We start from the raw sequence: 16,051 nt of genomic DNA on the forward strand, positions 1-16,051 counted from the left end.
ATTTTATATTTTGTTTTTGTTAATCCTCTCCATTTATTTATTTATTTTTTTAGAGAATGGAAAGAGAAAGCGAGGGAGACAGAGAAACATCAATGTGAGAGAAATACATGGATTGGTTGCCTCCTGCATGTAGGCACCCCAACCAGGGCTGGGGATTCAGTATGCAACCGAGGTATGTGCCATTCACTGGAATTGAACCTGGGACCCTTCAGTTCTCAGGCTGAGTGAGCCAAAATGGCGAGGGCATCCTTTTTATTTTTTAAACAACCCTTTAAAAATGTAAAAACATTGACTGCCAGGCAAAAGGCCTCTGGCTGCCTTAGTTTATTAACCCCTGCCCTAAACAATTAATTTTAAATGGGCCCTAACTAGCCTATTTGGAATTTATTGGAATTTTACTCATCCAGACTTCTGAAGATAAATTGAAGGGGGAACTAAAGCCAACATGTTGGTAATTCAAAAAGGCCCGAGGAGAATGAGGTCTCCCAGTGCTCCCCTAAGGCTACGAAGGGTGACCTTCACTGGGCCTGGCTTTGCCTTCAGAAGTCTGGACTCCAGGAAGCTGGCCATCAGGGTTAAAACTGAAATAAAAACACTAACAAAGCCAGTTTATGTTACCCTGCCTCCCAGGTAGTGAACGTGGAAAACGGCAGGCTAGTCATTAAAACCTCTCTGGGCTTAGCTCCTCCTGCATACATTTCACTCATGCTTCCGAGTCAAATTAAGCACAAATCAAGCCCAGGACAGAAATCCAGGCTGGGGTAGACTCCAAGATATGGATCCTGATTGCTCCAACATGGTTCAGCAGATTCCACAAATGGTGAGAACTTTATTTTAATAAAAATGCCTGCTTTTTGAGCTAGCTCCTTCCCCCACCAGTAGAAAACGCTTTATTGTTAAAAAGCAATCCATTTATTTCGTCACACTCTTTTTAGGCAATTTTAACTTTTTCCACCGTCGTAAGACCACTCTGTATTTTTCACTTTCAGTCTTCTCTTCAAACACTTTTTTCAGGAGAATCCGCATCACTACCTCTGTTTCTGTTTCCTTATCTTCTCCAATTAGAACATCCAACGTATCTCCCACTTTCACCTGAAATTTAAGAGACAACAGAACCTTTATTACATCTTGGGAAATGCAGGCCAATGCAAACATCTCTGCTTTGAGTTTTCACCAGGTGATCATCACCCAGGGGCAGGTGAGAAAAGGTCCTGACTCCTCTGTAACAGTCACTTGGTTCCTAGGAAAACACTCAGCTGCCTGCCTCCAACACGTGCACCTCAATACCAGTCAGTGTCCTGCCTTCAGACCTAGACAACTGGCAGCTTGTGGCAGTCCCTGTGTGGTGTGACTCAAATACCTCTATTGGATGATTTAAAGACACATCTGCATGGAGACACTTATTTTGATAACAATGGCAAAGACAAAAAGCGGGGCACAGTCTTAGAGATTTTTAAAAATATATATATATTATTGATTTTTTACAGAGAGGAAGGGAGAGGGATAGAGAGTTGGAAACATCGATGAGAGAGAAACATCGATCAGCTGCCTCCTGCACACCCCCTACTGGGGATGTGCCTGCAACCAAGGTACATGCCCTTGACTGGAATCGAACCTGGGACCCTTGAGTCCGCAGGCTGACACTCTATCCACTGAGCCAAACCAGTCAGGGCCACAGTCTTAGAGCTTATGTGCATAGTAATTACTACATGCACTGAGAAGACAATTTCCAGTGTAACACTTTTCACTGATTTTAATCCAGATGCGATACATGATCATGCTCTAGACCAGTGGTTCTCAACCTTGGCTGCACATTAGAATCATCTGGGGATCTTTTTAAAATCCTGACTTCTGGGCCTCATCTCTGGAAATTCTGTTTCTTTGTTACTAATGTTGTGGCCCCACCCCATAGCAAAGAAACAGAATTTCCGGAGGATGAGGCCCAGAAATCAGGATTTTAAAAAGATTCCCAGGTGATTCTAATGTGCAGCCAAGGTTGAGAACCACTGCTCTAGGCAGTTTGCTGGAAGTCACTATGGAACAGTGCTCAGCTGTACCTCTTGGAGAAATGGAAAAAGCTGTACAGTGGGGCCTTGACTTATGAGTGTCCCGACTAACGAGTTTTTTGAGATACCAGCTGTCTCGGCCGATTTTTTGCATTGAGTTGATAGAGTAATTTGAGTTAACGAGCTCGGTCTCGGAACGAATTAAACTCGTAAGTCAAAGCCCCACTGTATCTGCTTTTCTCGAACTGACTGGCCCCAGTGATGCCACATCATCAAGAGAAACAAGAAACAGACCAAAGGGATGGTTACCAGAAGGTGGGGAGCGTGGGGGGGGGGAGGGGGAAGCGCAGGGGATGTGGACAGGTGAAAAAGGTGAAGGGGAATATGGTTAATAATATTGTGATAAACTGGCATGGTGATAGGTGATTACTAAAATTAATAAAGTGATCACACTTTAAGGTATAAAGATGTCAAATCACTACATTGTACACCTAAAACTAATATAATTAATATAATATTATATACCAACTATACTTAAAAAAGGAGAGAGAAAGACAGGACTCACAAAGATGAATGCCACAGAAAAGAGGGTCAAGCTGGATGCTGATTCAGTAGGTTCAAAGGGCTGAGGTCAAATCCATTCCTGCCCAGATGGAGATTTGGGTTGAGCTAGTACAGGGCATGCCTAGGGCATTCAGTCATTGTTGCCAGGGTGCTGAGAGCCCAGGATGGACCCCTGGTCGAAGCAATGCCGGATCCCAGGGGATCTGCCCAGCAACCAAGGAAGGGGCTAAACTGCCCCACATGCCATGTGCTTCTTCCACTAGAACACAAGCAGGGATGACCAGGGCCATCTCAGACTGCTCACCTTCTTCCAAGGGGAAGGGGGACCCATGTGTGGGCCATGGACTTGAAGTGGACACACATGACCACTTAAAATCCCACTAGAAGGCTTCTGGATAAGAGGCATGATGCCAGATGCCGACTTTTACTTTATTTTCCAATGACTGCTCTCTGAGGCAGTCATAATTTCATGCTTTCGGGAACATCTGTTCTCCCACCCACACAAGGCTTTTGTAGGCACAATACTCTGCACACCTGCTCACCATGATACCACACTGGTCAATCCAGACAGCCCAGAGCAGGCGGGTGAAAAACCCACACAGGGGCCTGTTTTAGACCATTAACTCTCTCCCCTTTGGGCTGAGAACCAGAAAGGCTCACACCACAGCCAGGCATGAAGACTGCTTCTCCCCTAGGTTTGAAGGATGGACTGACCTAGGAATCACCTGGGGTGGGGGGATCCTCCTGTAGTTCTGCTGGGTTCAGTTAAATAATAATAACCACACAGCTCCAACTGTGTGGACACTTAAAATTAATGTCCAAAAATACAAGGCTTGGGGATGTGTTTCATTAAAACTCATTTTAATTAAGTAATGTATGCACACGACATGAAATTTAAAAGGACATAGGGGAAGGGCATGCCTTCTTGTGTACCTTCTCATAGACATACTGTAAGGGAAGGGCAGGCTCACATGTACCTGAAAAGCGGGAAGGAACCGTTCTCCTCCCCCCACCCCATCCCAGAAAGAGAATTCAGGAAGGCTGCAATCCCCACACCTGGATTCACCGCACTCCTGTCTGAATCACCAGTTACCCAGCACCTACAGCACTCTGGGTCCCAACTGGTTTGCAGCTCACAGAACAGCTCTGCCCAGCTGCAGGAAGCCAGGGTTACAGCTGCAGCATCAGGCAAGCGCCTGACCCTTCAGGCCAGCAGCCAGGCACGGGCCCCACGGAGCGGGCCATGCACGGGAGGTGTTCTTTATTCCTTGCAAGGCCCTGTCCTTCCTAATGTGGGAGACGGCACAGCAGACACAAAGCAAACTGGGATTAGGGACAGTTCCAAATATCTACATTTCAAATCTCCCCTTAGCTGCAGTTACTATGGCTACCAGGTCTCCTAGTAACAGGCAGCAGAATGTTAATACTAGCCCCTTCCTTTGCTGACCCTCAGGAGAAATCTGGAAGGCAGCCGAGATAACAGAACACCCAAGGCAGAATAAAGCAGCAGCAATTAGGCTGTAGTTAACAATATCTCGTAGCAGAGGGAGAATAGGCCTGTGGCGTTTGTAAATGAGACCCCAGCACAGGCGCACCGTGCACCAAGGGGTCTTGCCTTTGGAACATTGCAGCTGGTGAGAGGGGCTGGACTACAACCCCAAAAAAGCAATAAGGGTGGAGAAGGGCCCCATCTCCAGAAGCGTGGCCGTAGCGCCTGATTTCCTGTGGCTCACGGAGCAATGACTGACACCCAGTCAGCTAGTCAGGTGCCATCAGAGGGAGAGTGGGCCTTGTGACTTGGCGGCTGACCCAGTGCTGAGGAGTCCCCTTATCCTGTCCACGCTGATCCTGAAAGGACTCTGAAGAAAGCCGCAGCGCTCACCCAGGTCCATGGCCATCGGCTCACACCCTCCCAGGTCCCAGGGCAACAGGAGACAGCTTAGGGCCTCCAACCTCTGGGATGTTTTGAAATATGAGAGAAGCTAAAATAAAAACAACGTCCAAAAGTGTGTCTAACTTGCCCGGAACACTGGTTCCCTGGATACTAGGAGGTAGATTATGTCTGCCAATGCCTCAGAGGTCTGTCTTTCTAACTTTTTAAGGGTCTTTGTCATTCATATTTTTGTTTTGTTAACTTTTACCTTCATTATTTTATTTTCCAATTATGAAAGGGACACATATTTGTAAGAAATCCAGAAAATAAGAAGCATGAAGAAAATATAACCCATAATGTCCCACCCAAAGAATACTAGTAATATTAATAATTTAATTCTAGATGCATATATTTATGTAATTTACTTTTACAAAAATACATATATTTAATAGAATTAACAAATATGATTTACTGTAACACTGGATACTGGAAATAAATGTTCTAAGTGACTTCTTTTGCTTACAGTAGTGTTGATGTGGAGCTGTCAAGAGAACATGACCCCTCCTGCCTGCACAGAGCAGGGTACCCAGCAGGTGCTGGGGGGAGGGGTGTCCTCCGCCCGCACAGAATTACACATCTGCTCAGGTAACAGCGGGCCAAAAAAACCTCTCCATAGATCAAATATTTCTTTTTAGCCAGGTTATTATGACTGAGAAGTTTAAATTATAGATTTTTGCCAGTCATCTGGCAAAAATCTGATTGTCATCTTGAAATTTTAAAGAAAAAAAAGGGGGGGAAAAAAGAAAAAAAAGGGGAAGCTTCACCTCAAAGTCATTATGGCTGCAAAAGAGCAAGTGATCTGTGTGACTAAAGCCAGCTGGTGATTCATTTTCACTAGCGTGACCAGGACTGGGGAGACCTGAGAAATGGTAAGAAAAGACACAAGGATGCCCCAAGTAAGGAGCCCGAGGGGAAGGTAGGGGCATTAACTGAGTACTTGCAAAGCAACAGACAAAAACATCTGGCTGTCTTATTATCTCACCGTTCTGCTTTTCTTCCACAATTTTTCCCCGTTCAGCCTGAGTTCACCTTTGTAGAATGCATCTTCCACTTTGCTTAAAAAAAAAAGTCAAAGTGCTTTAAAATAGAAATATATTCAGAACCATTACACAAGTCTGAGAAACACACCTGCCATTGATGCTTATTCTGACAGTGACGCGTACCTCCCCACAAAATCTTCAGCCTGGGTGCTGGGAAAGTGAAAGGCAACTGCTCCCTATGTATCTAAAACAGGGAGACCAAAGGGTACTTCTAAGTAGACGCTGACCTGCTGCAAAGAGTTGCTAGTACCATCAGGCAGGTAATCAGTACCTTGATGGGGCTTTCCAAGAGGGCTCGGCACCTGCTCCAGCCCTCTCGGAAGGGGGCCCAGGTTCTCCACCTGACTCCCTGTGCAGCAACTCCCTTCAAGGTGGCAGCGCCTGTGATTCTCAACAAAGTAATGAGCACTCGCTCCCCCTCACATACCTGCTCTGTGCTCTGACTGAAAAACCAGGCACCACACGTGTGCTGAGGCCATTAAGAAACCCTCACTGGTCTGCACTGAGATTGGGGAAACTCCAATCCAGCAGCTGCTGATCTGTCTGAATTTAATCACTGGGCAACTAGACCAGGGAAGGATGCAGACAAAAATCAATGCCCTTTCTTCCTGAAGCTCTGATTCCAAGTGACTGACATCTGGGGTTCTGCTTAATTACAGCAGCAGCAGCTACTACCCTGGGAGAGGAGAGGACCCCTTATGAGTTTGTCAGATTTTAGAGAACATTCAACAAATCCTAATCAGGTTGCCTATGGGCTGAGTCACCTTTATGAGTCCTTATGCTCCATAGATTGAAAAAAACTAAACTATGCCATTAAGTTAGGTCATAAAAGTACAAATTACATAAGGAAATCTTTCTGAATTTATCATTCATACCGCAATTCTTACCTTGAGTGCAATATGCACACAATGATTACTACAGGAATGAATGAATAATGAGGGTCACTATTCTTATATAATTATAGTCTAAGAGAGAATGAGATTAAAGAAATCTTGAAAGTTATACTATCTCTGTGCACTATATATGAACACACACAGTATTTTCGTCATCACAGGTAACATATTGAGTACCTACTATGTGCCAGGCACTGCTATAAGTGCTTTAGATACATAGAGAAATACTCATTTAATCCTACCATTTCCTTCTAGAGCAGGTTCTATTATCCTCATTTTACAGATAAGGAAACTGAAGCACAGAGAATTTATGCCCAAGGTCATACACAGAATCAGGATTCAGACATTAGTGGTCTGGCTGCAGAGCCTGCATTCTTTTCTTTCTTTTTTAATCCTCACCCGAGGATATTTTTTCCATTGATTTTTAGAGAGTGAAAGGGAAGGAGGGGAAGGAGAGAAACACAATGTGACACACATCAATTGAATGCCTCCCGTACTCGCCCCTAATGGGGCTGGGGAACCTGCAACTGAGGTATGTGCCCTTGAATGGGAATCAAACCTGAGACGCTTCAGTCAGTCCACAGGCCAATGCTCTAACCACTGAGAAAACTGGCCAGGGCCAGAGCCTGCATTTTTTTTTTCTTAAATATATTTTTATTAATTTCAGAGAGGGAGAGAGAGATAGAAACATCAATGATAAGAGAGAATCATTGATCGGCTGCCTCCTACACGCCCTCCACTGGGGATCGAGCCTGAAATCCAGGCATGTGCCCTGACCAGGAATCGAACCGTGACCTCCTGGCTCATAGGTCAAGACTCAACCACTGAGCCACGCCAGCCGGGCCAGAGCCTGCATTCTTAACCACCATGTTATACTGCTTTCGTTGATTCTAAGAGGCATTTTTTTCACGCTGCAGTATTTGTAAAACCCACATGCATTTATGCTTACAATATACATCTTTTTTTTTTGCAATATACATCTAACACAGTGATTCCTTTTCTCCTCAAAGATGTTATTAAATTAATGGTTCATCTTACAATCTTCTGGGAGATTTAGAAACAAGGAAATATGGCACGTGGGATTTGCAGTCACTTGACTTCTTTGGGAATCAATTTTTTTGTCTATAGAAATGAAAGAGGTTTCCTCTAAGGTCTTTTCATATTTATGGTTACTCTTCACCACAATACTGATAATGCTACGTTAAAATAACCAACAAGAAGACAAGTGATTTTGTAATGAAATGCACATCATACTTACTTTCTGCCAATATCTAGGCCTGTCTTTAGGATAACATCATACCGAAAGGACTGCACTACTTTCTCCAGGTCTTTATAGTCTTTGACGACACTGGGGTCATCCTCCAGCTCCTCTTCTTGCTCACTCACTTCATGATCACTCTCTTCATCAGAGTCCTCTTCAGCTTCAACTTTCTGCAGAGTCTTTTTAGTGGACTTTTTAGAGCTTATATTACTTTTGAGTCTTATAGAAAACGGGAAAATATATTCTGGAGCTATTAAAAGTCCTGGGAGTCTCAGTGAGAAAATGTTATGGAAAAGTGTTTTATAACTTGGTGCATTTAATTTGGTACTAGAAAAATAGAAGTACCGATTCCAGGAAGCACAGAGTTTGTGTGAAGGTGTCCCTCGTAGCGCTCCCCAGAGTCCAATCCAGGCATCTGGCTTTCTTAAAATACTGGTGGGCAATCTGACACTAGTCATAGCCATGGTGCATACAACCTGCAACAGACAATGACTCAGTTTTACTTCACAAGTGCAGTGTCCTGGCATTCTTACAACACAAACCACACACACACCACGAACGCTTTCTACCTCTACGGTACTGAAGCTCCCTACAAAAGGCCATATCGGTTTGTATGTACGAAGGGCCATGCAGTGAACCATGGTGAGTCTTCAAGCTGCAATTAATGTGCTTGCCTTATAGCAGTGATGGCGAACCTATGACACGCGAACTCATTTTTTTGGTTGATTTTTCTTTGTTAAATGGCATTTAAATATATAAAATAAATACCAAAAATATAAGTCTTTGTTTTACTATGGTTGCAAATATCAAAAAATTTCTATATGTGACACGGCACCAGAGTTAAGTTAGGGTTTTTCAAAATGCTGACACGCCGAGCTCAGAAGGTTCGCTATCACTGCCTTATAGGGTGGCCATAAGGGTCATACTAGATGCTAATATCTGTGAAAACACTGGTTCTACTCTTTCCAACCCCTGAATTAGCTTGGTACTGATTAATACTGAAAAATATTAACAATAGTTCTCAATTTTTTTTTTAAAGAAAAATCTCATGGAGAGAAAGACTATTTACTGACATACAGTACATCCTTACACTATTGGCTTTGCCAAGGAAGGACACAGATCATGACTTCCTAAAACCCAGAGTGAATCTCTAAACTTTATTTCAGCCTCCAACCCCAGCAAAGCAGAGCTAGGAATGAACCAACTGGACAGGTGTGCATTTTACCACCTTTTACCTTTGACATCTTCCCACTGTTTGCAGAGGCATTAGCTAGCAAAGAAAAAAGATGCTTGGAGACCACAAGCTAGGTAATTGTTTCGAGGCACGGAGGTGCTGACATGCCAGAGAGCAACCAATTCTTACAGTACCTCAAAGGCAGTAGAAACTATATTATTATGATGGTGGCAGACTGTTCCCATGCCCATCAAGATGGTTTTAACACCATGAATAGTAATGCGAGAAGGGTTGCCATGTGGTCAGTGCCCGCGTACTCCAAGTCTGCAAGTGACTTTGCGCCAAGGCTATATCCTTTCAGACTGATTTGGTAATGATTCGCACGACTTCTCCTTCTTACTCTCCATTCATCACAAAGCTGACAACAGCAATTACCTGTAAGCTCACTCAACAGCTCATAGCTAGCTACTTCTAAATTATATTTGTTAACATTTTGGGCCTTATTTTTGTTGGCATGAATGAGGCAGACTACAGAAGCTTAACTCTATATTTTAGTGCTCTTGGGACCCCAATGTGAGCTGTAAATGAGAAATAAAGCAGGCTCAATTTGAGGGCTGTTTTTCAACACAACTATAATTTGAAATGATTTTTAAATGCTACGAAATCCCTAGAGTACTCTAAAATACTGACTAGAAACTACTTGAAGCATCTTAAAGAGAAATACTGATATTTATACACATGGTCTATCTAATCTAATATGGAACAGATAATAATCATTCATAGAAAGAACTTTAAATTTTATATCAGCAGTGATAAAGAAAATAGTTTATGGCCCACTACAATTAATTTTTTTAAAGTTACCTAATGATGAACTACTTTTTATTTTACCAAGTATTTTTTACCCTTTATTTTGCCAAGAAGGAATTTTTAGTAGTAATGTAATTTTTAAAAGAGATTTCAATGATTATATATGAAATATATTTTCATGGCAGAAAATCTGAACCCTGGCTGGGTAGCTCAGTTGATTGGAGCATCATACCGATACGCCAAGGTTTTGGGTTCAGTCCCCTTTCAGGGCACATACAAGAGGCAAACAATGAATGCATAAATGAATGGAACAACAGGTTGATGTTTCTCTCTCCCTCTCTCCTCCTTTCTTTCTCCCTTCCTCTCTCATTCTAAAAATAAATAAATAAATAAAATTTGAAAAAAAAGAAATTTTGAAAAAAATTTTTAAAAAGTCAAATTACCAATCATCTCCTCTATGATACTACTGTTCACATTTTTGGTATATATTCTTCACAGTGTAAAATTTTAAGAAAAATAATTCCCTTACTAACAGGTCCTCTCATACCTAACCACTAAGCCAAAACACACAGGAAGGTTAACCATAAGTGGCCAGAGCTCTCCATCATCAGCCTCAGGAATTCTGTGTTGGGCTTAAGTTCTACACTCATTAGAATTTATCCAGGTGATGTCTAAGTTATGGGCTAAGACAGTCTTGGTTGAAATCACCCCCTGCTGTTGGGCCTAGACTAGACTGGTTTATAAGATGCTCATGTAATGGAAAAGATGAAGACTGACATTAATAATAATGATTTGGCCCTGACCGGTTTGGCTCAGTGGATAGAGCATCGGCCTGCGGACTGAAGGGTCCCAGGTTCGATTCCGGTCAAGGGCATGTACCTTGGTTGTGGGCACATTCCCAGTAGGGGGTGTGCAGGAGGCAGCTGCTCGATGTTTCTCTCTCATCGATGTTTCCAACTCTCTATCCCTCTCCCTTCCTCTCTGTAAAAAAATCAATAAAAAAATATATATATTTAAAAAAAATAATAATAATGATTTGCCCATCTTTAAGTGAGTGTTTTTTAAACTGTGGGTCATGAACCATTATGAAAATGTCTACTTTTTAAGAGCTACAACTGAAGGGTATAGAGAATATTACAGTGCATCACATATAGCAAGAGTAAATACTGCTAATAGTGCTTCATGAAACTTTTGTTACATTTACTCACATATGCATATATGTATGTACACACACACACACACACACACACACACTGGGTCATCATGTAAAATGCATTTACTGTGGATCACAATAAACAAAAAGTTTGAAAACACTGGTCTAAGTGACTTCAGCAAATTATTTTTTGCTATCAGGTATAATGCCAAAGGCCATATGTATGCCTTGGAGCTCAGGCCTGGCTTCATGTTCCATCCCAATTAACAACACTCCCAGGGCTGTTCCTGTCTGCAGAGACAGCAAAGGCAGCCTCTCAGGGATAACTCTGTGCAAGATCCTCATTTTACAAAAGAATACAAATGAAAATTGGACCAATTTAACACGTTGCTAAGTCATACAGCTAGTAAGTGATATAGCCAGGATTTCAATGACAAGTCTTAACACTCACTAATTACTATGGGTCAGGCATTGCTCTACATATGAACTCATTTATTCCTTCCAACAAGCCCATCTGAGTTACATGGTCACACAGACACTAAGCGGACTCAAAGCCAGGCTCCCTGGCTCCTAATCCAGGCTCTTGGCTACCATGCTGAATCGCCCACCAATCTTCTGACTCCAAATCCAGTGCTCTTTCTGCTACACCAGTGGTTCCCAACCTTTTTTTGGCCATGCCCCACCTAAGCATCTCTAAAATTCTGATACCTCCCCCCGACCCCGTGCCATATAATTCTTGTTATTCAAAAAGTGAACTCCTATTCACGTGGAGGAAGTCTAAAAGGCCATTAACAAGGTTGTACAAGCTTCCAAAGAATATGGCATCCATGAAAGAGAAAAATAAAAGAACAAAAGGACAGTTGAAATACTGAGGAAGAAGTCACTAAGAAATTGTTTTAAAAAATAATAATATGAAGTGATATGAAAAAAATAGCAAATAAAGTTTCAAAACATATGAGAACTGAAATGCATAAGTATGTCACAATATATATTTATATACTGTATATAAGGCCCCTAGAATTATAAGAAATGCAAAAAATTCAGTTAATAACTCATTCTTGAATTACCCCCCTTAAAAACCAAATTGCCCCCCTGTGGGGCATGTACCCCACGTTGGGAACCACTGTGCTATACCATGACGTTTCTCATTTTCTTTGGACAAAAGCTAACCTTCACCGACTGTAATACTAGAGAGAATGAAGAGTTTCAGGAATAGTGGAGTGGAAGTGTCGTCCTCGTGTAGATGAAATCCTAAGAGGAGACATACTTGGGGAGGGAAGTCCTCTCTGTGTCAGTCCCTGGACTCCCACATACCCCATCCCAGAGTCCTGCCATTATACCACACTGTTGTCTCTGTGAGGAATGCCAGATATGATGGTGCTCTCTGCATACATCACACAGTTAATAGTTATCTACACTAGGAAACTTTTACTAGCACAAAATTACTTTAAAATCATACTCATGTAATTACAATAAACATAACCAAAATGGCAAGCCAAGCATTACCTCTGATTCTGCCCAGAGCTTTGAAACTCAGATTTGCAGCAGTTGAACGTTGACCCTGTCAGGGCACCTGCCCAGGTTGCGGGCTCGATCCCTGGTGCGGGGCATGCAGGAGGCAGCCGATCGATGTGGTTTCTATCTCTCTATCCCTCTCCCTTCCTCCTCTCTCTCTAAAAATATCAATTAAAACATTTTTGTTGTTGTTGTTGTTAAGAAAGAAACCCGGATTCTGCCTCAGAGTTTTGAAACTAGTCAGAGACGTGGGAGTGCCAGAGGAGAGGGCTAAGGAAGCAGGCCCAGCCCCTCTTCAACCAGAACAGCAAGCAGTGCTGGTGAATACTGGGGTTCGTTGTATTTCATTGAAAATAAGGATTCTACTACTGGAAAAAAGTTCCTATCCTTTTAACATGGCCTCTTCTCTTCCAGGCTCCACACAAAATCCAGGCCTCTCCTCCACCCTCCCCTGCCCCCACTCACCGTGCCCTTTTCCAAACTCATGCTGCACCAATGCTATATGTCTTTTGTACTATTCTTATCTCCTAAGGGCAGTGACAGGGCAGGAACTGTAGCCCATTTCTCACTCCATCCCCAATCTGCTCAGCACACACAAAAACCAGTGACTACTTGAAGATTCACTTTCGAGAAATGAAATGAGCATCCTACCTATTACTACATCCACTCATATGCCAAGTGGCCAGCGAGGGCTACATAAAACACAGTCCTGTCAAGAAGCTGCCACTGAAGTGGAATGTGGGTGTCAGAGAACATTAAGTGAAAGCTGAGGTCGAGGAGGCTGTTCTTGCACAGGTTGGAGCCAGAGCAGGGATGCCTGAGGAGAGTTCTGATGGCAAAAGTGGCCGGAAATGGAGCTTTGAGGAAACAGAAAGTTACCACAGTAATTTTTCACTTTCTAGTGAACCATTCTCATCAGCATGCTGTTATTTCTCATTCAAAACAAACCAACGAACCTCTTAACCCCACTACCCCCCAGCTGCTCTTTCTTGCTCCTCTTTACAACAAAACTCCTCAAAAGGGTTGTCTATACTCTCTTCAGTGCCTCTCATTTCTAAATCCAAAAGGTCAGCTTTTGCCCCGTCTTATCTTACATTCTCAGTAGCATTTGAAACAACTAATCACTCTTTTCTTTTCCACTTGGTTTCAGGACACCTCATTCTCTGCTTACCTCCTACCTCACTGGCTGCTGCTTTTCGACACTTCTTTGATGCTTCCTTCTCTTCTCCCTGACATCTTAATGTTGGAGGGCGCTAGGGCTCAGCTTTTGATTTTTCTCTCTTCTACATTCACATCATCCAGCTCGATCAGTTTTGGCAAATGTTTATCAAGACACCAGGCATTTCCATGGCTTTAAGTACCACCTACTAGTAAATGCCAATGACTCCCTATATCTGTATCACCATTCCAGACCTTTCTTCCAAATTCCAGACTTGTATGTCTGTGCAGAACAGTTACTATAGTAGGCCCGAGACTGCTATCCTTAGAAAGCCCGCTTGCAAGGTGGCCCTTGGCTGGTGTCCGGGAACTTGGATTTCAGGAGGGTTCTCACCATTCACAGAACGGACAGGAGTGGCTCACTGGGCCTAATCTGTCTGTACAAACTACTTGATTTATGCTGAATACCTGCTTTCCTTCTGCGAGTCTGGAATTTTGGTTCATTCTCGATAGAGGGTGCCTATGTGACTAAATCCTAATAAACACCTGGGGCCCTGACTCTCTAATGAGCTTTCCTGATAGACATTTCCCATGTTGTCACAATGTGTTGCTGGGAGAATTACGCACGTCCAATGTGACTGCACTGGGAGAGGACTCTTGGCTTGGAAGACTGACCCTGGCTTCCTCCAGTCTGTCTCATGCATCCTCTCCATTGCTGGCTGTGCTTTGTATGCTTTTGCTGTGACCCACAGCTGAGTTCTATTGAGTCTTCCCAGTGAATCAATGAACCTGGAGGTGGCCTTGGGGACCCCCGACACAATATCCAATTGCCTATTCCGTATCTCCAGTTCAGTGTGTAAGTGTGTAACAGGCACCGGAAACAACGGGTCCAAAAACAAACTCCTGACATATCCCCAGTCCCAAATCTGCTTCATCTGCAGCCTTCCCCACCTCAGTCAGTGATAACTCCACCCTTCTAGTTGCTAAGAACTAAAGCTTCTGGTCATTCTCGACTCTTCCCTTTCCCTCAGGCCCATATGCATGATGTCAGGACATCAAGTTCCATAGCTCACCATTTCCTCTGCTACCACAGATTCAGGCCACCTCCTCTATCACCAGGGTTACCCACAAAGGCTCTGTGAGAGCCTGTTCTCCATAGTGGTCAGTGATTCTTTTAAAAAGTAATTTACACCATGTCACTACTTTCCTCAAAACCCTACGAAAGCACCGAGAAAAGCAAAATCCCTACCATAGCCTAAAGCAGCGGTTCTCAACCTGTGGGTCGCCTAAGACCATCCTGCATATCAGATATTTACATTACGATTCATAACAGTAGCAACATTGCAGTTATGAAGTAGCAACGAAAATAATTTTATGGTTGGGGGGGTCACCACAACATGAGGAACTGTATTAAAGGGTGGCGGCATCAGGAAGGTTGAGAACCACGGGCCTAAAGGCTTCCTGGGATCTGGCCCCTCCGTTTCCTCTCTGACCTCATGTCCAGCCTCTCTGGCCCTTGCTCACTCAGCTCCGGCCACACTGGCCTCCCTGATGCTCCTCAAACACAACAGGCACATTTCTGGGGAGAGTCCTTTGTGCCAGCTGCACCTAGAACACTCTTGCCCCAGATGTCTGCACGGACAACGCATCTTCACTTCAATGAGATCCACTCATTCGGACTCTACTTAATAGGCATCTCCCCCTCCCAATGTCCCCTGACTCTGCTCTCGTTTCTTCCCCCATAGCACTGATCATCTGCTATCATGATCTAACTTACTGGTGGCTTTTTAATGTTTATTTTTTGCCTGTCTCCCCTGCTAGGATAAACAATCTACAAGGGCAGGGATCTTCACCTGTACCCTTTCCTCTGCTGAATCCTAAGTGCCCAGGATAGCACCCGGCACGTGGTAAGTGCTTAATGACTGTGGAATGAAAGGAGATCAGGGCTGGAACATTGGAGTCCGAAAGAGCACAAAGAAGATGCGGCTGGCTGGAGGGGTAAGCAGCTAGTCTCCAAAGGCCTCGCGTATCTTAGATCTCCTTGGACTTGACCCAGAGGGCATGGGAACCATAAGAGGTCCCAAGGAGGTAAGCGACCCGGGAGGAGAGTATTTTAAAAGATTTCCTTGGCGACACCGTGACTGCGCACAGGGGTGCTCGAGGCAGTGAGCCCCACGGCGGTTTCGGGCGAGATTTCAGGGGAGAGATAAAACCTGTGGACGAACCGAAGGCTGCAGAGGCCACGCGGTCCTGGAGCTGCGGGGTCGGTGCAGTTCCCGAGCCTGCTCGCTACTCCATCAGGAGGACCTGGTCTACCTGCTGCAGGTTTACTGCAATTAGAAAGCCTCCCTGCCCCTGGAGACCAGAGGAGACCGGGCTGGCTGCAGGGACGAGGCCGGGCTCTCCTCGCTCCCTCCCCACGCCCGCGGGCTGCGCACCTTCCCGCTCCTCAAGGTCAAGGGGAACGGAACACGAGCGTCCCCGAGCTCCCGGTCTGCGCCGGGAGACAGCAGTAGGTGCCGAGCGTGGGGGCGGACAGTCTCGGCC

The 16,051-nt window shown here is 44.1% G+C and overlaps 1 protein-coding gene across 5 annotated transcripts; it reads right to left on the minus strand.

Moving 5' to 3' along the window:
- Nucleotides 1–889: 889 nt before the first annotated feature.
- Nucleotides 890–16,045, minus strand: LOC102257487 (chromosome unknown open reading frame, human C6orf203). Of its 5 annotated transcripts, none has more exons than XM_005883788.2 (5): nt 15,943–16,045; nt 12,998–13,203; nt 7,695–8,173; nt 5,486–5,558; nt 890–1,092 (listed from the first exon to the last, which is right to left on the minus strand). In XM_005883788.2, the coding sequence occupies exons 3-5, from the start codon at nt 8,159–8,161 to the stop codon at nt 913–915; spliced, it is 720 nt and encodes a 239-aa protein (XP_005883850.1). In that variant the 5' UTR covers nt 8,162–8,173; nt 12,998–13,203; nt 15,943–16,045; the 3' UTR covers nt 890–912. The 5 variants fall into 5 exon arrangements, with proteins under 5 accessions (XP_005883850.1, XP_014386838.1, XP_005883849.1 ...); XM_014531352.1 differs by lacking the exon at nt 15,943–16,045 and adding an exon at nt 13,518–14,790; XM_005883787.2 differs by lacking the exon at nt 12,998–13,203.
- Between the last annotated feature and the right edge of the window lie 6 nt (nt 16,046–16,051).

This window comes from Myotis brandtii, unplaced genomic scaffold, assembly GCF_000412655.1.
Source record: "Myotis brandtii unplaced genomic scaffold, ASM41265v1 scaffold8, whole genome shotgun sequence".
Lineage (NCBI taxonomy): Eukaryota > Metazoa > Chordata > Mammalia > Chiroptera > Vespertilionidae > Myotis > Myotis brandtii.

Bases quoted from the DNA above. Each gene is read 5' to 3' on its own strand.
- LOC102257487 (XM_005883787.2), bottom strand. From the start codon at position 8,161: ATGGCTATGACTAGTGTCAGATTGCCCACCAGTATTTTAAGAAAGCCA. The intron at 5,559-7,694 runs GTAAGTATGATG...TTTTTTTTTAAG, and splicing joins GGCCTAGATATTGGCAGAAA to CAAAGTGGAAGATGCATTCT. The intron at 1,093-5,485 runs GTGAGATAATAA...CTTAAATTTCAG, and splicing joins TGTGGAAGAAAAGCAGAACG to GTGAAAGTGGGAGATACGTT.